Source organism: Podarcis liolepis, assembly GCF_965112155.1.
Source record: "Podarcis liolepis genome assembly, chromosome: Z".
Classification (NCBI taxonomy): domain Eukaryota; kingdom Metazoa; phylum Chordata; class Lepidosauria; order Squamata; family Lacertidae; genus Podarcis; species Podarcis liolepis.
In genome coordinates, this window is record NC_139570.1 from 42,831,871 (window position 1) to 42,858,898 (window position 27,028).

General features: G+C 45.6%; 2 protein-coding genes across 10 annotated transcripts in view; both read right to left on the reverse strand.

Annotated features, from left to right (window-relative positions):
- The window catches only part of AKNA (AT-hook transcription factor), a 62,758-nt gene extending 46,460 nt beyond the window's left edge, over window positions 1-16,298 (reverse strand). For 4 of the 5 annotated variants that reach the window (XM_083485707.1, XM_083485706.1, XM_083485705.1 and 1 more), the window contains exon 1: window positions 16,060-16,297. The gene's annotated coding sequence lies outside the window, so the exon portion shown is untranslated. Of the gene's footprint in view, window positions 1-16,059 lie in introns of all 5 variants that reach the window. The other variant, XM_083485708.1, reaches the window with a different exon arrangement.
- A 2,260-nt stretch (window positions 16,299-18,558) lies between these two features.
- WHRN (whirlin) overlaps window positions 18,559-27,028 on the reverse strand; it is a 123,624-nt gene continuing 115,154 nt past the window's right edge. For 3 of the 5 annotated variants that reach the window (XM_083485805.1, XM_083485803.1, XM_083485801.1), the window contains 4 exons: window positions 26,384-26,981; window positions 22,640-22,848; window positions 20,709-20,831; window positions 18,559-19,501 (listed from right to left, as the gene is read on the reverse strand). In XM_083485805.1, the coding sequence (XP_083341931.1) occupies window positions 19,319-19,501; window positions 20,709-20,831; window positions 22,640-22,848; window positions 26,384-26,981 (1,113 nt within the window). In that variant the 3' untranslated portion in view covers window positions 18,559-19,318. The remainder of the gene's footprint in view (window positions 19,502-20,708; window positions 20,832-22,639; window positions 22,849-26,383; window positions 26,982-27,028) is intronic. The other 2 variants (XM_083485804.1, XM_083485802.1) reach the window with 1 other exon arrangement.

Here is a 27,028-nt window from a genome sequence, read left to right on the forward strand (position 1 = left end):
TAGGTGAGCCCTTTACCCTGATGCAGGAGGGCTATTCTTAAGGTTGAAACACATGGTTTTTTCTGATGTCACAGAGAATGCTGGCATGCAATGCTTGGACTGGGAACAACCTTTAAGAAATCTGCACAGAAGCTGAGACCTGCCTCTATTCCAGGTGGGCTCTTCAGATATTATAATAGCCTGTTCCTCTGTCCTAAATTTACATGAGACTTCCAGTAGCCTCCTCCACTTTTGCTTAAAGGGACCCCTGACCATTAGGTTCAGTCGTGGCCGACTCTGGGGTTGCGGTGCTCATATCGCTTTATTGGCCGAGGGAGCCGGCGTACAGCTTCCAGGTCATGTGGCCAGCGTGACTAAGCCGCTTCTGGAGAACCAGAGCAGCGCACGGAAACACCGTTTACCTTCCCGCCGGAGCGGTACCTATTTATCTACTTGCACTTTGATGTGCTTTCCAACTGCTAGGTTGGCAGGAGCTGGGACCGAGCAACGGGAGCTCACCCCATCATGGGGATTCGAACCGCTGACTTTCTGATCAGCAAGTCCTAGGCTCTGTGGTTTAACCCACAGCGCCACCCGTGTCCCGCCCTAAATTATACCTAGAACTGTACTCACAAGCTGCAAGTCCTACTTCTATTTTTCATCCAACACACAGAGCTTTGTACAGGCAGAGGTCCCAAAAAGAACATAAGATGAGTCTTCTGGATCAGGCCAATGACCCATCTAGTTAGTTCACTAACCTTTTCTCACAGTGGCCAACCAGATGCTTGTGGGAAGCCCAAAAACAGGACTTGAGCCTAACAGCCCACTTCCAATTCCAGGTAATACAGAGGTGTTGGGGTATAAGAAGAGACCAGAGGAACCAGGACAAAGGGGACTCATCTAGCCCATCACCCTGTTCTCACAGTGGCCAACCTGATGCTTGTGGAAAGCTCGTAAGCAGGGCCATAGTGCAACATCTCTCTCCCCACATGTGAACCCCAGCAATTGATGCTAAAAGGCCAATTGCTCCCAACAGTGAAAGTAGAAAATAGCCATTGTGGCTAGAAGTCTACTGAACTTTACATCTGTGGCTCTGTCTGCTTTTGCCTCTGGCCCTTCCTAGCCCTGGAACACGGCTCCCAGTAAGGTTTCCTGAAAGGTAATACAGCCCTCAGGCTGAAAAAAACATTCCCCTCTGATGTACGCAAAGGACTACCTGTTTCTGAAATGCTTTTATATAAATGCAAATGATTCTTAACAAGGCCTGTGGATGGGGCAGGCAAGAAATGATTTTGCAAAAAACCCCAAAACTTTACAGGACAAAAAAACAGAAAAAGTTGTAGACAGGCTATTTGCTACCCACATGATCTCATCAACTTTTTTTGAGTTATTTCATTTCTATTGCACCATCTCACTTCCTCAGTTGGGCCTCTCCTGCTGTTTCTGTCTTCTGCTTTGCTTGCCAATCTCCAAAAACATTATAGCAAAACCACAAGCACATCAGCACTGCAGAAGGGATTCTGCAGAAAGGACAAAGGTAGGGGTGCCAATGAAAGATCTGTGGTTCCCTCCAGAATGGTGGGTAATTGTTGGTTTGTGAGTATATTTCACAACACGTAACTGAAATAATAACAGTGCATTAGCCATTGATTTATACTGGACTCTCCATGCATCATTCCACTTTTGTTCTGCAGCGCTTCCCCAATGTTACCACATTATCACTGTTGAGAGGGACACTCTTTGTGATTTGTGGCATAAAAAGTTATGGGGTTTCCACAGGAAGCTATGGGGCAATGCCTGACTAGAAATGAAATAGTCCTGAAACATCTGTAGGCATAAACAATATTGGAACAGGATTGCATATAGATGCCCCAATACCATCATGATCACAAATAATCATGAATGCACAATAAAACAGATGTTTAGAAGGGACCTTTCTATAAGATCCACCCCCAGCACCCCAATCCTGGTTACAGCACATTGTTCTTTCTTAAGAGACAGCTGATCTATCTCAGTTTACAACTTTTCTGATTGCAGCAATGGTCAGATCAAAACAACATGTGATGGGACTAATATTAGAAGACCAAAACATGCCTTAAAGTAAAATCTCCACCCAGTATAGCTAAAGATGTACTTCCTTGGGCTGCAGATTTATTTATTTATTTTTTAAAAAACTGCTCCTTATCCACTTTTCTCATGCAAAGTTTACTACCAGCTGAATTGTGCTTACAGTATAATCCCGTTTTAGGAACACAGGAAGGTTCCTTATACCACTAGTCAGACCACTAGTCCACCTTGCTCAGTACTGTTAACACTGGCTGCCAACAGCTCTCCAAGATTTCAGGCTTGAGTGCTTCCCAGCCCTACTTGGAGATGCTGGGGACTGAACCTGGGATCTTTTTGCATGCAAAGCAGATGCTCTACCACTGAACCACACCACCTTCTGTTTTCTCAAAAGAAAGGCCTGTGACAAGCAGTGGAACTTAGTTCCAAGAAAGCATGCCCAAGAATGCATCGTTATGATAAATTGCATACAGTGGTACCTTGGTTCTCAAACTTAACCTGTTCCAGAAGTCCGTTCCAAAACCAAAGCGTTCCAAAACCAAGGCACACTTTCCCATAGAAAGCAATGCAGAATGGATTAATCTATTCCAGACTTTTACAAAACAACCCCTAAAACAGCCATTTAACATGAATTTTACTATCTAACAAGACCATTGATCCATAAAATGAAAGCAAAAAACAATGTATTGCAGTCACACAATCAATCAATCAGTAGCTGAAGTAGGTGCCACACAGTCACAAAAACAAAAGAAAAAGAGCCGCAAAAACACAAAATAAATAGCAAAAACAGACAGACCTCAGCGTAACACTGAAAACGGAAGTGTGACACTCAAATCGGAAGTGTAATACTCAAAACAGAGCACGTTCAGCTTCCAAAAAAAGTTTGCAAACCCGAACACTTACTTCTGGGTTTGCAGTGTTTGGGTTCCAAGTTGTTTGAGTACCAAGGTGTTTGAGAACCAAGGTATCACTGTACTCTTAAAAAACAACAACCCCATGTTTACAAAACTGTTTACTCCTGTACCTTTTATCGATTATTTAAAGTTATACATATTTGTAGATGTGAGACTTGCAGCAAGATTCTACTGCAGGGAGTGTTCCTCTTGAGGCTGCCAGCCAGCCATGTTGTCTTCCACTATATTCCTTTCCATTCCCATCCCAGTCAATTTTTCATTCTGCACCCCCCCTCTGCCCCCCAAAACCCAGTCAGTATTCTATGGTGGCTAAGCATGGCTCTGCCCTTACTGGGCCATTTGGCTGTGTCCCCTACTCCTTTGGTATTCTGCTAGAGATGTTTTGGTACTAGTGGTACTAGATGTTTTGAGACTAGTGAGAGCCAGTGTGGTGTAGTGGTTAAGAGCAGTGGACTCGTAATCTGGTGAACTGGATTCGCTTCCCCGCTCCTCCACATGCAGCTGCTGGGTGACCTTGGGCCAGTCACACTTCTCTGAAGTCTCTCAGCCCCACTCACCTCACAGAGTGTTTGTTGTGGGGGAGGAAGGGAAAGGAGATTGTTAGCCGCTTTGAGACTCCTTAGGGTAGTGATAAAGCGGGATATCAAATCCAAACTCTTTACTAGTGATCAGCTTGGGGGTCCGACTTCCTCGCTAAGCCTACAGATATCTGCCATTCGTATGTGGAGGGTACTATTTTGGTATCATGTTACTATTGGTTACCATTTGCTTACTCTAAACTTAAGACACAGAGGGAATTTATATAGGATTTCTTTTCTTTTTTAACAGCTTATTCAAACTACTTTATCTGCACCCATTATTCCCTTTTGCTGGTTCTTTCCCCCAGTAAATGATAACTCCCACTTTTTTCCCTTTTGGGGATGCCTTGTTAATATTTTAGTGTGAGCTTTTAATTGGCAAGCAGAGCCACCCCCTGAATGCTTATAAGTGAGGAGACAGGCAGGTGAAGGCTGGCTGAGAGCAGACTGAGGATGGTGGGGCTCATTAGCTCCAGTAGACCAGCCACCACTACTTTTTGGTTTTGAAATTTTGGGAATTAATACATTGCATCATTTAATTCTGATTTTTCTAGTCATGGAGAAAGGTAAAGAAGCCCAACCCTTTGGCCAATAAAAACTTTATTCAGAAATTCCGCCAGCTTCTGACACTTCAGATGACATTGCCCAGACATTTCCAAGCCTATAATCATAAGGATTAGAAAACGTACAGATTTTTTTTACAGAACATGCCACTGGGACCCTTGGAACATGAAGCTGCCTCTGCATCTCTTAAATGTTAAGACTTAACAGAAAGGTACAAAACCTTTGTCAGTAATAGCAGAGACTTTTTAACTATAAGGCTGAAATCAATAATTTGAATGAAACTGAATGAATCAATTTATTACGGTCACAGACCAGAAATACGGACATATACAGTTATAGAGAACATGTAAATATACATAGGTTAAAATTAAACTCAATAAGCTAGAGCACAGTAAATAATATGGATATAAAACCGTTAAAATATGTAGGTTAAGACCTTAGCTACTAATTTAAAATATGCATGTTAAGACATTGGCCATTAGATACATTCAGAGCTTGTCTCCTTAGTTTTATAGCAGCAGCACAAAATTTGGCCACTTTTAAGGTAATCTCTGGTTCCCGGTCCTTTATTAGATGTTTTAAGTAGTGGTCATCAGATCTGCTTGGGGTTCATTGCATGATTGGAGTGATAAATACCAAACATATGTTCCTATAGTAATAACAACATATTACATGAGTAATAGTTTCAACTTCCTTCAAACCACATGGACATACAGTGGTACCTCAGGTTAAGTACTTAATTCCTTCCGGAGGTCCGTTCTTAACCTGAAACTGTTCTTAACCTGAAGCACCACTTTAGCTAATGGGGCCTCCCACTGCCGCCGCGCTGCCGGAGCCTGATTTCTGTTCTTATCCTGAAGCAAAGTTCTTAACCTGAAGCACTATTTCTGGGTTAGTGGAGTGTGTAACTGACAGCATCGCTAGGCGAGCTGGGTAGCACTTCCAGAGACCACCTTCTGCACAGGAACTGGTCAAAGTGCTGTGGACTCACAGCTTAGAGTTGTGAGCACCAGATTCACTCCAACAAGAAGACAGTCGTCGTACAGCAGAGTACAGCAGAGTATAGCAGAGCATAAACGACTCGGAGAGCAGCTCTGTAGAATATCTTCTTTTATTCTATCTACAACTATAATACACAACTATGTACAGAGCTAAATGAGGTCTAAGCAAAAATGCTGAACTGCCCTGAGTGTCTGCAGCTGCTCTTAGCAGCAACCTTATCTATACACACGATCTCTCTCTAACACTCAGTCTCTCTCTCGCTCTCTTTGATGTGAGGCTGGAGCGGAATAAGTAGAGAGCAGAAACCGCCCCCTCCTCTCTGGAGAATCAGCAGAGAACATCAGCAGATTCTTGGATATGGGAGGGGTGAAATCTCCTCAGTAAGCTGCAGCGTATGTAACCTTAAGCGTATGTAACCCGAGGTACCACTGTATTCTCTCTGAATATGGTTTACCTTCAAATCTGCCTTGCACTAATGCAGATGGTAGGACATTGAATCTGGCAAGGGTAAAAGATCTTCTAAATTTGGGTATGTCTAGCTTGGATATATACCTCACTGAAGTAAACCCCCTCCCATTATCTTTGATTTCTGGGTACTTGGTCATTTCACTCACATGGCATTGCAATTCAACATCCCAGATAGTTGCTTAATCAATTATATGTGCTAAGGGGAATTGGATCTGTTGAATGGCAAATTTTCTTACAGCAAGGTTGGGGGGGGGGAGTCATTAAAAATACCATTCCAGATTTGCCCCAACTCAGAATCAAGACAAAAGAAAAAACAGGCTGGCAGGAAGAGATAAACTCATTGGCAGTAGATGCTCAGCCAGTAGGCAGAGACAAAAGCTAGCAGGTTATCAATCAGGGATGGAGGAGGGTTGATAACCACTCTTCCTTGACTGGCTACCAGATGATTGCTTTATGCAACCTCCTGGTTCAGAAACAGGAGCACATTGAAGCACCAGTGGCTAGGCCAGAACAGCAGCAGAAGGCTGTTCCACTCACACTGGGCTTGTGGACTTTCCCAGTTGCTGGGAACCACAAATGGGAAGAGATGCTGTTGCACTCAGGTCCTGTTGGCAGTTTTCCTATTGAGGCAACTGGTTGGCCACTGTGGATTAGTTGGATCATCAGCTTGATCCATCAGGGCTCTTCTTAAGTTAACTGGAACCTAAGTTAGCCACCTGTGGGAGGAAGATCTACATGGACATTTGGGGCTGATCCAGCCTAAGAGGTTGTTGTGAGGAATAAAATGTGGAGGAGGAGAACCAAGTATGCAGTCTTAGAGGAGAGATGAGATATAAATGTAATAAAAACCATTCAAAAGAGGCATGAACACACGTACACCAGTATTCGCTAAGGGAGTTAATTTTCTTAAGAGTCAAATTCATTGGCGGTCCCATCATCACCTTTTATTTCTGACGTTAGAGACCTGTGTCCTTGCTATTGTAGCGAAAGCAACACCATCCATGCAGAGGAGGGGAGCTTAGAGAAACCCCAAGATTTGTAGAAATACAAAGAATACCCCCCCACACACAAAAACCAGGAATGGGATTTAGCATGCTCAGTGGCCAACTATATAGAATGGTGATGGGGAGCCTTTTTAAGCCCAACTCCCCCTTTAATTGCCCCTCTTCACCAAAACTGTTATTAATCCCAGAGCAAGAAATGAACAGATGCTGGTGTGCTAGACCAAGGAAACTGAGGATTGGGCAACTGCCCCTGCTCCAATCAAAGGAGGGCATTGAGGAGGGTCAATGAGGAATGCAACTGGGTGAGACTGTGGAGAGTTCCAAGGGGCAGACAGAGAGGCCTGGAGGGCCACATTTGTCTTCTGGCCTTGAGGTTTCCCACCCCTGATCAGGCATGGCAACTCTAGGGGCCAGAGGTGTCATCAACCCCCTCAATATTCCTTAGCAGGGGGCTCAGCCCCCTGAAAATTGAAGCTGCAGAGGAGGCAAGGTTGCTCCAGCCTGAGAAGCATCTCCCAACATTGCACAGGCCAGCACAGTCTTCCACTAGGCCATGCTGGTCCAGCCTGCACAGTGTTGGAAAATATGTGTAATATCATGCAATGAGCCATGTACCCCCACCCCATCTTGGGGGCTACCCAGCACCTGTGCCGCTGATATAGACCATTCATATTGAAAGACCATTCATCTCTAGTTACCAATCACTTGTGGGTGAAAGAAGGGGATGTAGCTTTCATGTCCTCCTTGTAAGGTTCCCAAAAGCATCTTGTTGCCTACTTTGGGAAGCTGGGATGGGATGGACTTTTGGGTCTAATCCAGCAGGACTTTCTTTATGTCCTTATGAGAGGGTCAGTTTCTCCCAGACACTTCAAATGGCATCCCCTTCCATTCACACATCAAACTGAGAAAGGCTCGCTCTAAACAGAATGCGGTGCAGCAAGACAAAATGACTTGAACTAGAAACAGAACGTATTTATCCAGGATGACACAATTTATTTATCTAACTTGCAATTGATCCATTGCTAATGTATCACATGCCACTGGGCAACTGGCAAAGTGGCAAGAGTGCATTAACTCTCATTAGTCATCAGCGTCCATTCACATTCTTTGATCACCCTTCCTGATATATCCAAGCACATCTTTCTCACTCTTTTTTCAACTCAAAAAGGTGGGTGGTACAAGCAAACAGGTGCAGTTATGGCTGTCAATCCTAAAAAACAACAACTGTATTTAGGGCTCAGTTATAGGACAACTTGGTGGAAATGAAGGCACCAGTTGCAAGAAGCAGCCTCCTAAGTATCACCATTATAATTTCATTTTAAAGCAACTATTTGGATTTTTTTTAAAAAAAATTTATAAAAAAAGTTAAATTATTATTTAATTTAATTTAAATTAAATTCTGGTGAGGGCAGGAAAATATGCATTACACAGAGGTCATGGGATGCAGGAATGAGGTCATCTATATCTGAAGCCTTTAGTAAATACAGGTGATTCAACTCACACAGGGGTTATGTTCCAGGGATAGCATGTAAAGCCAAAGCACATTGGGTTCAATGGCAGGTGGGATTGGCAAAGTCTTTTTTCCCAGATGGCTGCCCCCTTTCCATATATATATATACCTGTATATATATATATATATATATATATATATATATATATATATATATATATATATATATTTGCCAAGCACATAAAACAAAATGCACTCAAATGGATATAAGTTGCAAGTTGCCTATATCCCTGCTAGTATGTTTCTGAATATAAGTTGCTGGAAAGTACAGTAGGAAAGAGTGGCTGTTGCACTTAAGAGCCTGCCTGTTGGCTTCCTCTAACCACCTGGTTGGCCGCTATGAGAACAGGGTCCTGAACTAGATGTGCCACTGGCCTGATCCAGCAGGCTCTTATTACTTCCAGAGGGTGTGGTGGTGGTGAGAAGGTGGAGGAAGAGTAGCTGCATCTGCCTGCTTGCTCTCTGACAAGCAAGCAGATGTCAACCACACTGAGAAAGAGGAAGAGCTGGTGGCAATGGATGGAGGTGGAATAACTGAAGGTGGTGATGGGAGGTGACTTACAGAAGATGTCCTACTCAAAAGACCCTCCAAAATCTGAGCCAACACTACTTATTGATGTCACCTTTAAAGCAGTATTCAAATATGAGAGAAGAAGAAGAAAAGGAGTTTGGATTTGATATCCCGCTTTATCACTACCCGAAGGAGTCTCAAAGCGGCTAACATTCTCCTTTCCCTTCCTCCCCCACAACAAACACTCTGTGAGGTGAGTGGGGCTGAGAGACTTCAGAGAAGTGTGACTGGCCCAAGGTCACCCAGCAGTTGCATGTGGAGGAGCGGAGACGCGAACCCAGTTCACCAGATTACGAGACTACCGCTCTTAACCACTACACCACACTGGCTCTCTAACAGAAGCATGGAGGAACATAAAGGTAAAGGGACCCCTGACCATTAGGTCCAGTCATGACCGACTCTGGGGTTGCGGCGCTCATCTCGCTTTACTGGCCAAGGGATCCGGCGTACAGCTTCTGGGTCATGTGGCCAGCATGACTAAGCTGCTTCTGGCGAACCAGAGCAGCGCACGGAAATGCCGTTTACCTTCCCGCCCAAGCGGTACCTATTTATCTACTTGCACTTTGACGTGCTTTTGAACTGCTAGGTTGGCAGGAGCAAGGACCGAACAACGGGAGCTCACCCTGTCGTGGGGATTCAAACCGCTGACCTTCTGATCAGCAAGCCCTAGGCTCTGTGGCTTAACCCACAGTGCCACCCGCATCCCTATGGAGGAACATAAGCTGACTAATATGACATAAGTCAGACCACTGCTCCAACTAGATCAATATTGTCTACATTGACTGGCAGCATCTCTCCATGGGTCAGACAGGGCATCTGAGATATATGCAAAAAGGTCCCTGGTTTGACCCCTGTCATCTCCACAAAGCCTGGGGGAGACCCTGCCTAAAACCCTGGAGAGCTACTGCCAGCCAGTGTAAACAGTAATGAGTTAGAACATGGGTAGGCAACCTAAGGCCCGGGGGCTGGATCCGGCCCAATTGCCTTCTAAATCCGGCCCGCAGAAGGTCCGGGAATCAGCGTGTTTTTACATGAATAGAATGTGTCCTTTTATTTAAAATGCATCTCTGGGTTATTTGTGGGGCATAGGAATTCGTTCATTCCCCCCCCCCCCCGCAAAAAAAATATAGTCTGGCCCCCACAAGGTCTGAGGGACAGTTGACCGGCCCCCTGCTGAAAAAGTTTCCTGACCCCTGAGCTAGATGGACAATTGGTCTGACTGTATAAAGCAACTTGTTATGTCCTGAACTATGTTGAATACTATGCCCATTGTTACTCCAATGTAATATGTATAAAGAAGTTTGTAGGTACATTGTACCCTTCTCCATATTGAAAAGAAGTTGTCAAATTTAGACAACAGCACACAAAAAAATTTGTTTCCCCGCATTCTACTGAAGGATCCCTGCTTCTTTCTCTCCCTGCTCCCCACCCTCTCAAGTACTTAAACATTTTGCTATCAGAACATGAAGCATCAATCCAGTTCCGTTTTGAGCAAAGAAAGTCCTTTTAAACAACTACTGAGAGTTCCTCTGTCTGCTTTCCCCAGAAATACATTGCACTCTGCTACCAGCATGCACTGTATAGAAAAAGGCCAGTTAAGAGGAATCTTACATTTCTCCCCGCCCCTTGCAGTTTAGAGAAGTCAGCTTTGCTAATCAGATTATTCATCTTCCCCAGCCACAGACTCCTCTCCCTCCTAAGCGCTCTGTTCAGCTGCTCACCTCCCTCCTCAAGTATGTCCAAGAGGCACAAAACGGGAAAGAAATCATCTGTTTTCCCAATTCTGTGCCCCTCTGTTCCTGGATTCTTTTTTTTTTTTTTAATGTTACCTACTTTATACAGTATTTTGGAAGGTTGTTTGTTTGGCCTCATCTACACTGCATGTTTAAAACTGTATCATTATCACTTTAAAAAGTTGTGGGCTCTCCAAAGGAATCCTGGGATGTAGAGCTGCTAGAAGAAGCACGTTTCCCTCACAGTGTTTATCAGTCCATCTTCCCAGGGAAATGAGCCTGGGAAACCATGAGAATGTGTGATCCCGGCTTGTTGGTGGGTTTAATTGGGACAACTACCAGAAAATAAGGGCTGTTTGTATACAGTGGTACCTCAGGTTAAGAACTTAATTCGTTCTGGAGGTCCGTTCTTAACCTGAAACTGTTCTTAACCTGAAGCACCACTTTAGCTAATGGGGCCTCCCACTGCTGCTGGAGCACGATTTCTGTTCTTATCCTGAAGCAAAGTTCTTAACCCGAGGTACTATTTCTGGGTTAGTGGATCCAGTTACAGATAGGTAGCTGTGTTGGTCTGCCATAGTCAAAATAAAGAAATTCCTTCTGCTACTGGAAGGAATTTCTTTATTTTGGGTTAGTGGAGTCTGTAACCTGAAGCGTCTCTCTAACCCGAGGTACCACTGTATAGTAAACCTCAGGTCTGGGAGCGGGGGCAAATGGGGCCCTCTGACCAGCTCTTGGGACTGTCTCCAAGCATCACCCCTCCCCAGCCACATCCACTACTGGCTCAGCTTTGCAACTGAGTGTTTTGACCTTACTGTAATGTGCAATGTGTAGTAACATGTTACAGCTTAATATACATATCGAGTGACTATCATGGGTAGGCAAACTAAGGCCCAGGGGCCGGATCTGGCCCAATCGCCTTGTAAATCCGGCCCGCGAATCAGCGTGTTTTCACATGAGGAGAATGTGTGCTTTTATTTAAAATGCACCTCTGGGTTATTTGTGGGGCACAGGAATTCATTCATTATTATTTTTCCAAAATATAGTCCGGCCCCCCACAAGGACCCCCTGCTGAAAAAGTTTGCTGACCCCTGGACTAGATAACACTGATTTTTGTTTGCCTCGATGGAGGACAGAGAGGTGTATGTGTGTGTGTGTGTGTGTGTACATATGTGTGTGTATACTGTATGTACATGTACATGAAAACAAACAAGCCTGCTGTGTCTGCAGCACCGACGTGAACTCTTCTGGGTAGAAAGATAAATTTTAATTGCCCCACCCACTTTTGTCTCTGGCCCCGCCCACCTCTGGGATGTGATGTGGCTCAGAAAAAGTTGCCCAGAAGGGAATGCAGCTCTTGGGCTGAAAAAGACTCCCTACCTCAGTTATATAGGAACATTTGGAGGGTATGCTGTGACAGTGAATCATAGACATATTGTGGACCACCCTTCCCCTCCAGGTTGTACGGTCAAAGTACCAAAATGATGGGACTTTGAGTTAAACCATATTATGCAACCAATTACAGGATTAAGTCCCAAAGATCTCAGCCCGGCTCACTTCCAAAGAATGGTGCTTAAAGATTAAGACACGTGGCTGCAATTTCTTGGCAAGGAAAGTTTTGTGAAATCCAGACATGAATTATCTCTGCGCTCTTAAAATATTGTTATTAATGTTATTAATGTTAGGCAGGCACATTCCCTGCACTGTTTTCAGTGCCTGCTGAATTTTATGTTTTGTGTTTTGACAAACCTCCCCAGGCATCAAAGTTTAACATGCAGCAATTTTAACACTACATTTTATTACACATACAGTATTAGTTTTTTAAAAACACACACACACACAAAAACTATTACTGGCACCATTCATTATTTTTATATATTTAAATAAATAAATAAATGATTTTAATGTTTGCATTTATCACTGTTTTTAAAATGAATGTTTTATATCATTCTCCATAGACCACTGTGATATTTTCTGTCATGTAAGGGGTGTGTACTTTTTAGAATCATAAAATCAAAGAATTGTAGAGTTCGAAGGTACCCTAAGGATCATCTAGTCCAACCCCCTGCAATGCAGGAATATGCTGCTGTCCCATTTGGGAATCAAACCTGCGACTTTGGTGTTATCAGCACCACACTCTAACCAACTGACTTAGTTAAATAAATAAATAAGCAGCTTAAGGTGGAGAAGTACATTTTAATTTCAACCCATCACTCATCTTTGATTTCTAAACCAGTGGATTTTTAAACCAGTTGCACTCCATCCAGAGGAAAGTTGGTCAGTTATTTACTTATTAGTATTTATGTCAAGTACTTACATACTGATTTTCATCAGAACAGATACCCAAGTGATTTACAAAAAAAAAGCAAGCAATAAAGCAGTAACAATTAAATACAGTGTGGAAAACATCAAAATCCATAAACAGTATAATATATAAGGCATCAAACTCTGTCACACAGAATTCAACTCATTCAGTATGCTGGCCATAATATTGACATTCCAGCCGTGGGAGAGCTGAGAAGCAGAGCTCTCTCCCCGTTCTCAAGGACAGCCCTGAGAACAGTACTGAGTTCTGTACTCAGCTGATTACTTCTTCTTTTAAAAATAAGCATATGGGTTTTTTTATTATCTTATAAAAAATAGAAACTAAAAGGTCTTCCAAACCTTAAGTGTGCAGATGTCATTTGCTTTTAACATTTTTGAAACTGATAGGAAATGTTTTAAAAGTCAGCTTTACAGCTTTGCTGCGTGACTTGAGATCACATAAATTTTGCAAAGTGGGTGGCTTGATAATTTTAACTTCTGCTTGGCATGTGGCATATTTTGCTTGATTAAAAAAACAAATCTTTGAAAATGAGCCCTTTAATCAGAGCAGATGGGAACCTGTGGCCCTCTAGATATTGCTGGACTCCATCTCCCAACATCTGCAGTCACTGACCATGCCGATTGGGACTGATGGGAGTTGGAGTCTAACAACTTTTGGAGGGCAACAGGCTGGGTACAGTACAACAGGCTAAAGTACAACAAGGAAACTGGTATGTGTGTGTGTGAGAGAGAGAGAGAGATAGACTGTAGAGTCAGAACATTATATAACACAGAATTTTTCCTTTCTTCTGTACCCAGCTGTGTTTCACATGGTTTGTGTACCATCTGGATACCTCTAGGTTATACTGCAAAGCCACAGACACAGACGCACATGTACCTCAGGAGGTAATAAATGAACCCAGAGTTTGCAATGTCACTCACTGGAGCTTTAGATCAAAGACAAAATACTCTGTTAGCTGAGCAACTCATGAGAACATTCTGGTTGTTGATGGTAGTGGTGCAACAGAGAAGCTTTCAAGTCTCAAATTCTATAAAGCATGAAAGTATGATTGATGTATTTTTTATTTATTTATTACATAGATAGCCTTAAGAATTATTATTTTTTACAGCGAAAAGGACATGAGCCTTTGACTTAAGCTGCTGTTATGTGTCAGACTCTCAGCTTTCCATCTGTAAACTGGGATCTCTGATTGAGCCAGCAATCGCCCTGCCAACATTTGTTCTAGGGGTAAAGGGATAGTGTAAAAAATAATAATAGCAATACCCTGCAAAGGACCACATAACTCTTTTGCTTACTTCCTAGTAGATGCACTGAGTATGACTAACATTGGATGCAACCAGAGTAGACCCACTACAGTCGACAGACCCTACTCACTTAGGTCCAACCCATTTAGGATAACACTACTGTAGACTTACTGCCTAAACCAAAACTTCCCTCTGAAAGGAGGAGGGGGAACTGGAATGTTTATTATGTTGCATATTGAATACCGTTAATAAAGCTGGATATTTGTTGGCCAACGCCCCCACCTCCTTAAAAGAAAATCAGAGAGGAAACCTAGAATTTCCTGTAATGGCATGGCATGGCGAAAGTGGATTGAGAGAAGTCCCCCCCCCCCCCATTACACAAAACTTGTGAATAATCAATGAAGCTGAATACTGGAAGATTCAAAACAGATAAACTAAAGTACTTCTTCATGCAGTGCACAGTTAACCTATGGAACTCACACCCACAAGGGGCAGTGATGGCCACCAAGAAGAAGAAGAAGAAGAAGAAGAAGAAGAAGAAGAAGAAGAAGAAGAGGAGGAGGAGGAGTTTGGATTTGATATCCCGCTTTATCACTACCCTAAGGAGTCTCAAAGTGGCTAACATTCTCCTTTCCCTTCCTCCCCCACAACAAACACTCTGTGAGGTGAGTGGGGCTGAGAGACTTCAGAGACGTGTGACTAGCCCAAGGTCACCCAGCAGCTGCATGTGGAGGAGCAGAGACTTGACAGTTCACCAGATTACAAGTCTGCCGCTCTTAACCACTACATGGCTTTAAAATTCATGGAGAAGGCTATCAATGGTTACTAGCCATGATGACTACGTATTTTCTGCCTCCATGGTCAGAGGCAGCAATGTTTCTGAATACCAGTTGCTGGAAACCACAGGAGGGGAAAATGCTCTTGTGCTCAATTCCTGCTTGCTGGTTTCCCATGATGGTCACTGTGAGAACAGGATGCTGGGCTAGATGGGATGATCCAGCAGCTAGATGGTCTGATCCAGCAGGTGCAATGTTCTTAAGGGGGCAGACAGCTCTTTTGCCCCCAGTCATGTGGGAGAATTTAGGAAGTTCCCTGTTGCTCAGTTTAACATACACACCTAAGCCTGGTGTCGTTGCAAAGCATAGCTACTTAGAAGTAAATCCCACTGAGTTCCATGGGACTTACTCCTGGGTAAGTGTACATGCAGAATTGCAGCCTCAGTAACTAAGTGGTTTCCTTCCCCTCTTCCACTTCCCCTGGAACTAAGAAGGAAAGTCTAAAAACTCTTTCAAAGAGAAGCAAGCAGATGAACTCACCAGCCTTAGACTGTTCCCTTCGGTTGCTTAGCAAGTAGCCAGATACCAACAAAACTTCCCTGCAGCCAATGCCTTTTCCCTTTAAGATGCAACCACAGCAACAACAGGTTCTTCTCCCGCTTTGGGAGAAACAACACACAGAAGGCAGCGCACAATCCTTACCCTCGAAGAATTGCAGGGTAGGAAGAGACCTCGAGGGTGCTCTAGTCCAACCCCGGCAATGCAGGAATCTCAACACGAGGTTCCCCATCCAGTTTGAAAGCACACTGGACCCCGCTTAGCTTTGCATACACGCTAGTAGTTTTAGCGCTGCATCACTCGTTAAGTCTGCAACCCTACACACAACCTTAACTTGGATGTAACATCCCACCGACACAGCGGGACTTACTCCCGAGTAAGCAAGCATCGACGTGTGCTACGAAGATTGTTCTTTATTAAAAGAGAAAGATTTTATTTCATTTTCTAAGTTGAGCCTTCTGGAAAATCAGGCATAATTGAAATAAACATGAAAAGGAGGAGAGATGCACAACTGGCGACATATTGGGGCTACGTTCTCAATTTTTTTTCTCTTTTTCTCAAGAAAAGAGAAAGCGGGTCTCGAGGGGGGGGAGATGGGGGTCAAAGTGCCACTGAATGATTTCTCAGTGATGGGGGTGGGTGGCAGGGATTTATCCTGGGCTGCCTCCCCACCTCTTTTAAAGACAGTCTCTCTCACGCGCCCCTTCCCCACACGGAGTCCTTTCCTGAGAGTCGCGAAACGCGGGGTCTCCAGAGCCGGCTACTCACCTGGAGAGACCAGCTTTTCCTTCCGCTCTCCGCGCGCGACAAAGTTTCCGTTCTTCTCTTCCTCCAGCTGCGCCTTCGCGGGCGAGAAAAGAGCGCTTGGCCCCTTTAGTCAATTTCCTGGAGTTGCAACTTTGGCGGCTAACAATAGTCTCCTCCAATACTGGGCAGGCAGATAGCCAGGGATGGAAGAGGCCGGGCTTGGTGGGTTATCTGCATAATACGCCCTCAAGGCTCCTCCTCCCACATCCGCTCGCGTCCGTTAGCAAAGAAGCAGAGTATGCTATGAAATTCAATGACTGCTAAAAGCGGGACAGTTCTTGCTAAATTGGGATTGGTCGGAAATCGGGGCGGGGCTGAATATGCATGCAGAGCGACGCGTTAAAAAAAAAAAGAACCGCTTCTTTCTTTTTTTTCCTCGCCAGAACGTGGGGGACTCTCCCCACCCGCTGGATTTTGCAAAACACATAGTACAGTAATCCCGAAGTGGAGCTGGGCGGGACTGTGGTTCCTCCAGATGCTGTTGGACTACAACTCCCATCAGCCCAGCCAACAACCCTAGTGTAAACCAAGTTTCCTCCTTTCTCCATCAAAGATTTCTTGGTATCAATGTTTGGTTTGTGTTGTATATTTTTTGTGTGTGTGCATGTATAGTTTGCTCTGAGTAGCAGCAGCAGAAGAAGAAATGTATCATTTATATTTTTGTTTGCTAAAACCTACTTCAGGTTTTTGTAAAGTTGAAAAGATAAACGGTGTTTCAATAAAAGCTAAAAGACCCTCATTTTGCAAAACTCCTCTGTGCCATCTTTTATTTCATATAGGAGTTTTTGCCAATCTCTGCTCCTCGTGACCTGAGAAGGCTGTGTGGGTGAACGGGGTGGGGAGCTTGTTTTCAGCTGATTTTATAAAATGTGCATTTAACTGCAGCTAAAAATAAACATTTGCTTGTTTGCCCTAATGCGAATCTTCTGAGCTGGAAAAATCCAAGGTTTTCACTGTGTAGAATTTGTGGGGTAATAAACAGAAAGGATGCCCATCTTTTGAGTTGCATGTAGTAGTCACTGATGTGTGCATTTTGTTCTTTTAAATGTACAGTGGTACCTCGGGTTACAGACGCTCCGGGTTACAGACGCTTCAGGTTATAGACTCTGCTAACCCAGAAATAGTACCTCGGGGTAAGAACTTTGCTTCAGGATGAGAACAGAAATCAGGCTCCGGCAGCACGGCAGCAGTGGGAGGCCCCATTACCTAAAGTGGTGCTTCAGGTTAAAAACAGTTTCAGGTTAAGAATGGACCTTCAGAACGAATTAAATTCTTAACCCAAGGTACCACTGTATTGATATTGTCATGGACTGTCTGGATGTAGATTTGTCAGGCATCAGCTGGGGAATCCCCCAAGGGAACCCCCAGGAGAAGGCGGCTCAGAACCAGGGAATTGGTAATGGGACAATGTATGGTCAGAGGGAGAAAAGGGAGCAGACTGGGAGAAGGTGTTGAAAGCTGAAGAGGTAACAGGAAATGAGCAGAAAAGGCAGTCAGAAAGCAGTCCAGAGTCAGAGACAGATGCTGTGTCAGGAGAGGAGGGAGGTCAAGAGGCAGAGATGAGTTAGGCTGGTAAGGAAGCCAGGCTGTCTCCCCCTCCTGCTGCGACCAGCTATCATCCCCCTTCATCTCCCAGAACCTAAAGAGGTATGAAAAGGGCAGAGCAAAGACAGACAAGATGATGACGAGCCTCAGATTGCTTGGGAAGGAACAGGGGAAGAAGGACACTTAATGAGCTGTGGGAAGACGGAGACCTTTGGTCCTTGTAACTGCCTCATAAGGGCAAGTTCTATCAGGGAAGATTCTTCAGCCTGGGGTCTGCATTTCCTTAAGGGCAACCTTGACATGCCAGTGATGGGCAGGGGCCAGAGGCAGAAGTGGGTTCGTTCCATGGGCTACCGGTAGTTTGTATATGCACACAGCCCTCTCTATCCTCCATCCAGGCAAGCAAGAGATATTGTCAAGAATTGAAGGACACATCCTAGCCAGGCAAAAACACTCAAGAAGGGTGTTGTCTGGGGAGAGTAAGGTAAAGGGACTCCTGACCATTAGGTCCAGTCATGACTGACTCTTGGGTTGCGGCGCTCATCTTGCTTTATTGGCTGAGGGAGCTGGCGTACAGCTTCCGGGTCATGTGAGCAGCATGACTAAGCCACTTCTGGCAAATCAGAGCAGCACACAGAAATGCCATTTACCTTCCTGCCAGAGCGCTACCTATTTATCTACTTGCACTTTGACGTGCTTTCGAACTGCTAGGTTGGCAGGAGCAGGGACCGAGCAACGGGAGCTCACCCCATTGTGGGGATTCGAACCGCCAACCTTCTGATCAGCAAGTCCTAGGCTCTGTGGTTTAACCCACAGCACTGAGGACTAAATAGAGAGTGCTGGAGGCCTGTATTTGGCCTCCTGGGTCTGAGGTTCCCCACCCTGTTATAACCAATCAAACAAGTTGTCATTTCCTAACGTGTTTCATTTATTGAAAAATTAAAAGCACAAGCTCTTTCATATATAAATACAGTGACATTGCTGGCCATTTACAAGGCATTGTTCATGGCAGGCTGTGAATGGGTGGGAAGGCAGAGTATAGGAACCTCACGCCAGGTGTGTCACAGAGGTTAAACCCCAAAGCATTACAAATGGCGCCTCCTGGAGGCCCCTCTCTCCTCTAGGACTGCTCGAGAAGTGGAGGTGGGCTCTTCCCTCACCCAACCCACAGGTGCTCTGAAGCAGGTGCAAAATGCTACTGTACGGTGCAAGCAATGGAAGAGCTAGAGAGGGTGGGGCGAGGTACTCAGACAAGTGACTGGCCAAGTCATTCAAACACAGAGACAAAATAGGCAGAGATGGGACATCTACGCCATAGTTCACCAACCAGATGAGAATGGTTTATGGAAAGAACTATTATCAGGAGGTGACTGACTCTCTTTGTTTTTCCTCTATGTTCCATTGCTCTTTGTTCCCACAGACCACCCGGCCGGGCTCAGTCTTGGAGTGGTAGCAGAGAAGCCGCTTTGAGTACCAGTGCAACAACCCAAAGCATATATCCTGCATGTGCTCTGTGCGCGGCATGCGTACATGTGTTGCTGGGCTTCAGGTGGGAGTTATCTGGGTCTTGTGATAGTGCACGTGTGCTAACATGCACGTGACAGTCTATTTGAACCCTTGTCCTTGCTTTGTTTCTCTCTTGCATTTGGCTTTTGGACCTTTCTGGGCCCTATCCCTAAAGTGAGACATTAAACTCAGTGACTAGGAAATCAACACAGTCCTTGTCCTTCGCTTTAAATGCCTCGGCGATGATGCGAGCTGCTTCCCGGTGCTCTTTCCCATGCATTGCCACTCCATTCACCTCCAGGATCACGTGGCCCACCTTCAGCTTCCCACAGTTGTGGGCAGAGCCTCCCCTCTGGAGCAGGAGAAGAAGGAAGAAAGAAGATATTAAGAGGCAGAACGAGCTGATATATTGTTGTGAGTTTTGCTGTCCTGAGCAATCGTAACATTGACTTTCAATTTCATTTTGCACATTACTCAGAGAACTGTGGTTACTGGGTGGTTGATAAAGAGATTAAAATAAATAAAATACTTGTATTAGCAATAATGCAGAACTTAAAAACAACAACAAGTATTTTACTCAATTAATTGTGGGTACATTTTAGTCAATCAAATTCATTATACAGTCATACCTCAGGTTACAGATGCTTCGGGTTGCGCGTTTTTGGGTTGCGCACCACACCAAACCAGGAAGTACCGGAACAGGTTACTTCCAGGTTTTGGCGCTCATGCATGCGCAGAAGCACTAAATCGCGCTTTGCACATGTGCAGAAGTGCTGAATCGCAACCCACGCATGTGCAGATGCGACACTGTGGGTTGCAAATGCTGTGGGTTGTGAATGTGCCTCCTGCATGGATCATGTTCGCAACCCGAGCATCCACTGTAAATTCCATTGAACACAGTGGGATTCATTCACGTACTGTAGGGTTGAATACTGAAGGTCTGCACTCCTCTTTAAGGAGTGTCTCAGCAGTTTTTCCTTCTGTGTTTAGCGACTGGCACAGGGATGTTGAGCCAGGGTCAGGGGAGAGAGAGAAATGACCAGAGAGGATGCATTTGCTCCAAAAACCTAAATATCCCACGGACCTAAAAAGGTTGGAGCCGCCATGGAAGCACAACTTGGAAACTGCCAAGGGTCTTGGCAGACCACTTAATTATTTTTCTGACTCTTTAGCAAACGTAAAGCACCATGCCAGATGCTGCATGATTTTTAATTGTATTTCAGTGCTTCTTTTATTTCTTGTATACTGCATTTTATTACATCTTACAGAATTCAAAACGTGATACCATGAAATCCAAGGTAAGAAATAGAAACGTAGCCTAAAGTCAGTACGAATATTGAATGCATAGGGTGTGCCAGCTCTCATCTTCAACCACAAGTACATAGACATGCTGCAGACCTCCTGAATGAAGGGCTGGTGGTTCACGGACCACAGCTGGGGAACCTCCTCATCTACTCAGCGCAGGATGCAGCCTTGATCTGATACGTTTCTAATCATTTCGGACCCTGAAAGAGATGTACCTACCAGTGACTGAGAGCACCAGGCACTAGCTCCCTTACCTGTATGGTCACAATACGAGGCAAGGGCTGGCGAGTGTTGGCTCCTCCCTCAATGGCAATGCCCAAGGTGGGGGCACTTTTTGTCACCCGAATCAGGTGGGATGTTGGTTCCAGGAGACCTGGCTGTGGTGGAGGAGGAAAAGAGCATGACAACCCAGGGTTACTATTTACTTTTTCTAACCCAATCCTGCAAAGCTTTTGCTCCCTTTTTACTATTTGAATATAAATTAGCCCCCCTTTCCCCAGTTCAGGATTCACGACTTTACTTTAAAACACAATATTGTGGCCAACTACACCTTGAATGGTGCTCCAGAAACAAAGGGCCAACCAGGATTAGGAGGACCTTGGGAGGAAAGCTGAAGCTGTCACTCAATTGTGAACTCCCTCCCAGCCCAACACCTTCCAGATTTTCTCCTTTTAGAACTTTCAGAAGTTCTAAATCATGGGTAGGCAAACTAAGGCCCATATCTGGCCCAATCGCCTTCTCAATCTGGCCCGCAGACGGTCCAGGAATCAGCATGTTTTTACATGAGTAGAATGTGTGCTTTTATTTAAAATGCATCTCTGGGTTATTTGTGGGGCATAGGAATTCGTTCACATTTCCCCCAAAAAATATAGTCTGGCCCCCCACGAAGTCTGAGGGTCCCTGCTGAAAAAGTTTGCTGACCCCTGAATCTAAAGCATTTCTACTTTTAGAAAGCATGAGCTATGCTGCCCTCTTGTGGAATAGTCTTCAATTGGCATTGCTTCAGCTACTTTTATATATGCAACTGTTTTATCAACGTTTCCATTATATTGTTGGTTACGTTGGGATGCCTCATGGGAAGTGATATCTAAATTAAGAACAAGGACAGGGGCATATATGTAACCCCAACCTCCATAAAAGAAAAGCCAGGATAGATAATTAAACACCATCATATAGTGCTGATCGCCGAAGAATTTATGCTTTTGAATTATGGTGCTGGAGGAGACTCTTGAGAGTCCCATGGACTGTAAGAAGATCACACCTCTCTATTCTTAAGGAAATCAGCCCTGAGTGCTCACTGGAAGGACAGATCCTGAAGGTGAGGCTCCAATACTTTGGCCACCTCATGAGAAGAGAAGACTCCCTGGAAAAGACCCTGATGTTGGGAAAGATGGAGGGAACAAGGAGAAGGGGATGACAGAGGACGAGATGGTTGGACTGTGTTCTCAAAGCTACCAGCATGAGTTTGACCAAACTGCGAGAGGCAGTGGAAGACAGGAGTGCCTGGCGTGCTCTGGTCCATGGGATCACGAAGATTCGGACACGACTAAACGACTAAACAACAACAACAACAACTCTGGGTTACTGAGGAGACTGTACACACAGGAAGGTGTTGGAAGACTGGAGAAGAACCCAGTGTAAGAGGTGAGGAAGGTACGAAATCCCAGGATAGGAGGCTGGGAGAAGAATAGAAACAGTGGAAGAGAGGCCTGAGGAGTGTGAGGACATGTGGGGAAGGAGGTTCCTAGCCACTGCGACCCAGTGTGAAAAGGCATGATTTTTGCACCCCTTCTGGACCTGTGCCGTTGGCGGGGGCCAACCCCTAAGTACACCTCTGAACAAGAACCTCTGTCTCACTTACACGTTAGAGCCTCTGCTTATGTGTTTTGGAGCAGGAGCTGAGACAGCCACCTGTCAGCAATACTGAGCTAGGTGGACCAGTGAGGCTGTTGGGATTTTTGACTACGTGCTGTTTGATGCAGCTTCCCACAGAAGCAATTAAGGAGTTGGCCAAAGGCCAGGAAGACTAAGCAGAGGGACTTTTTCTGCCTAGAGATATGGGACCTTGGATACAACTCTGCTATTGAATACCAACCCTTCGCCTGGTCCTTTGAAAGTGGCTCAGGACTGACCTCCCCCACATGTTGCTTTTGTTTCCCATGGCTGGTACCCAGTGATGTCTTACCGGTTTGGGGCCTGCCTCTAAGGGCCCGTCAGCCTTCAGTGGTGCTTCCTGCGGGCTCTTGCTTTTTATGGGACCCTGCGGCCGGCTCCTGTCTTTGGCGCTGAGCTCTGTGTCCCCGATGTCCACACCGCTGTCCTCACTGAGGGTCTGCCCACTGTCCGAAAGCTGAGAGAGTGTCGAGGCTGCGGCAGACGACAATGGGAGAAAGGCTGTTAAGAAAGCGCCAGAGGAGAGGAATCAGGCTGACTGTCAGAGGTGGAATTTGTAAGGAGCCCTGATCTAATTAGGCCACACAAAACATTGGAAGCACATTTACAGTACATTTCTTTCCCCCCCAAACACTGGGAGCTGCAGTTTGATAAGTGTGGTGGGAACTGTCATTCCATGAGGGGCAATCTACTGTTTCTAGGATTTGTTGTGGGCTTTGTGGGCAGCCACTGGGCAAATGTTTTAGGGTGGTCACGCAACCTGTAATTTCCTGCTGAAATCCTTTACTGTGTTATGGCACAAATGTTCTGGTCTATTCTTGTCTGTCCCATGTTCACTGTGCTACAGTTCCCTTCCGGACAGCACCGGGGATGAATCATGGAACAAACTGAAGCAGAAGATGCCTGCCACTAAGACACTATCACTGTGTCAAGGGTATGCTGCTGCACACTGTGCCCACAATCAAGCACCAGTCTGGAGGGGCCTGGATAACCCAAACACATTAAACACAGCACTGGATAAGCTCTGAAGTCTATAGCAAGATCTGACAACCTTTTAAAGCCTTATGGGCACCTTTTGATTGTTGTGGGTGCCACTCTTTTTGGACACTATTTCTTCCTCCACTCACCAGCTGATGGGTGGGAGGTTTACATCCTGCTGCTCTTACTTCTGGATTGGACTGCAGAAACCCCTTAACAGTTTGGGACCAGTTTACTTGATGGATCACCTTACCCCATATTTATGCCCACTGGTAGTGGCGGAGTTTCATGCTCCGGCACGGGGGGGGGGGAGAGAGGAGGCGGGGGTGAGGCTGGCATGCGTCCTGGGGGCATGGCGCCCAGCGTGGGATGGCCGCGATGGCACCCCATCAGGATCGCGCTGCCGGGGGCGGTGCACTCCCCCCGCACTCCTCTTCCTCCGCCAGTGCCCACTGGACTTTTTCAGTCTGCAGAACTGGCACCATCACAAGAATCATCTAATGTCCATTCCACACTTGCAAGGAATCAGTTCTTCACTCCAGTGGCACCTCCACTCTGGAACTCCCTATCCATTGCCATTAGGCATGCCCATTTTCAGCATCTGCTAAAAGCTTTTTGGATGTTGTTGTTTAAGCAAACCTGCCCAGACATGTAAACCTAACGTGCGTTTTAACATTAATTTTAAAACTGCTGATTTTATTTTGAATATTTTCTTTTTGGCTAACTTATTGTTAACTTCTGATTTTATAGGGAACTTTAATGTACATTTCATGTAACCTGCTTAGAAGGTTTGATGATTTAATATAGTGCTAAATGAATAAATGAAAATGAATCGGTGAACGATGGCCTCTGTCGCTTTTTAGATGCCCTACAGATCTTGAGACCCCCTCCTGTTTCCTGTGATGTTAGAACAGCAGAGAATAGAGGAATAACAACAGTCTTAACAGGAAAGGGAAAAATCTATAAAAAGAAGGAACAAAGGCATGCAGTTTAGCAAACAGTATCACAAGAGGGAAGCAAAGTCACAGCTATAAATGTACTTGCAAAGTTCAATGGGGAGGCAGGGGTGATTGGAGACTTTATCTGAGAAGTTTCGCTCTGGAGTCCTCATTATTAGTGCCCTATGCTAATTGATGGATTTTCCCTTACAAGTAGTGGTGCTGATCTCCGGTTAAGAGGAGATTGGGCAGAGCCTTCAAGTTAGGAATATTATGTGGCATTACAACTGCATACCCTCCAGCATTCCTCAGATTAAAATAGGGACATTTCTCACCCCCCCGATCCCCCCTTAACCTTCATTCCCCGCCCCCATCATTTCCTATCAGGATAAGGGTGAGTGCCGCCACCACTAAACCAATGGGACACAGCTCACACACCCTCCATCATCCTGAGAAAAACCCTTAATCCTGATTTCATTTTATTTTTTGGTAGATTTACAAAAAGGAAAACACACACCAATAAATAAAGTTTAGGAAGGGGCAATATTAGATGCACACACACAAAGTACTTAAAAAATATATATCAAGACTCTTTGCACTCCACTCTGCTCCCCCTTTCTTCCTGCCCTCTGCCTGCCCCTCAGAAGTGGTTTATCACATGGGACAGTGGCAGGCTCTCCTCCTCTGTTCTCCAACAGCTGTTATGAGCTGCCCAAGGGAGGAGGTTGGCAGAAGCAGCAGCCATGGAGAGACACAGAGAAGCTTTTGTCATTCTGGGCCTACCCTTGGAAAACAGAGACACTTGGAGGGTATGTAACTGAGTCAGGACATTGGTTCTGTCTATTCTATCTAGCTTAGTATTGTCTACACTGACTGGCAGCAACTCTCCATGGTTTTAGTCAGAAGTCTTTTTCAGCCCCTCTTGGGAGAAGATAGGAGATGCAGGAACCTTCTGCATGCAAAGCAAATATGCTCTACCACTGGATTGTGGCCCTTCCCTTTGAATATGTAGAGTTTTCAGAAGGGCACATTGGCTCTTAGCTACCAAGACAAGGTGGCCCTCTTCAGTGGGGAGTTTTGTCACCCCAGTATCCCCCCATCATGTTTCTGCTGCTCTGATCCACATTGAAGCTAATTAGTTTCCATTAAGTGTATTTAATTGTTTGATTTTATATGTGTGTGTGGTACCCCATCCACAATGAAACACACAAAAATCAAGTTGCGGTGTTTTGTGCCATCCAGAAATTTCAAGAGGTTACCTGCTTTTAGCATTCCAGTCTTGATACAAAGGGTCATGGTCTGAGCTCTGTGTTGCCCCTGCCCTGCCTGCCTATCCAACGTACACTGTAACACACTCAGATAATCAGGTTCAAATCCCAGCTTCCTTGTAAAGTCCACATAAAATAATAGAATCATAAATTGTAGAGCTGGAAGGGACCGTGAGGGTCCTGTAGTCCAACCCACCTGCAAGAGGAATAATTAGCCCAACATGAAGCTCAAACGCACAACCCTGATATTATTATGCTTTACCCACTGAGCTATCACCGTGAGCAAATTACAAGCTCTCAGCCTAACCTACCTAACAGGATTGTTATGAGGAAAAAAGGTAAAAGTTACACTCCTTGTTTTGCCCAGTTTTGCCTGTGGTCCCTGCTCACCCCTGGCATGCAGCCCCTGGAAGGTAGGTGGCCAGGACAGTGGCGAAGCTGCATGCTCCGGCACTGGGGGTGGAGAGCAGGGGGGGATGTGGCTGGTGCGCGTCCTGGGGGTGTGGCGTGTGCCCCAGAGGCATGGCACACTGCCCAAGGGGGCCTGGCGTGTGTCCTGGGAGCATGGCATGCCACCTGTGGGGGCATGGCGCCCAGTGCGTGGCACATGCCCAGGGGGTGGCCACGATGGTACCCCTCTCCCCGGTGGCGCCAGGGGCAGTGTGCTCCCCCCACCCCCCTTTCCTCCGCCAGGAAGGAAATGTGGCACTTGGACTTCAAATGGTACCCTACCCATGTTTTAACTGGTGTTTGAGACCCTCCTCAAATGCCTGGCAAAAAGCAGGTTATAAACATATTAAAGAACAGAACATGCCCATCATTAACCAGTCTGCTAAGAGAAGAAATCCTCACCTCTGGCCTGGGGCAAAGACCTCACTTCATTCACATCTGGCTCACTGTTGGGCTGATGAACTTCCACCATGATAAAGTGCTGTGCAGTGCCAGCTTCCCCACCTCCCTTCTCGCTGGGAGGTGGAGGAGCAGGATGGGATGGAGGTGGTGGAGGAGGAGGGGATGGTGAACTGGGGTTTAGAAGGGTGCCGATTTGTGTTGCTCTCTCAGGAGAGGGGTTCTTCAGCCGTGTTGGTGATTGGACCCGAGGGAAGGGCCCAATCAGGTGTTGGTTGACCAGCAACAAGTGGGCATCCAGGGGCCTCCGGGAGGAATGGGTGGCAGGAGAGACAGAAGCATAGATGGCGCTGGAGGTGGAGTCCTCTGTGGAGGAGGAGGCTATGCTGCCTGTATCCTTCTCAGAGAGGCTGGGTGTAGGTGTGGGGTTCCGGGGTGCCACAAAGAACAGGCCTGACTGGGAAGATTCTGAAGAGGGCCGCTTGAGGGTGTTGTTTGCTGAGGTCCTGTCCTGGGGGGCAGAGGGGTCTTCTGTCATTTGAGAGGGGGGAGGAGGAGGCTTGAAGGCCGGAGGCTCCTCAGGGAAGGAGGAAACATCATCCTGATTAGACAAAAGAGACAAAACAACAACCATGAAAGTGTTCATGA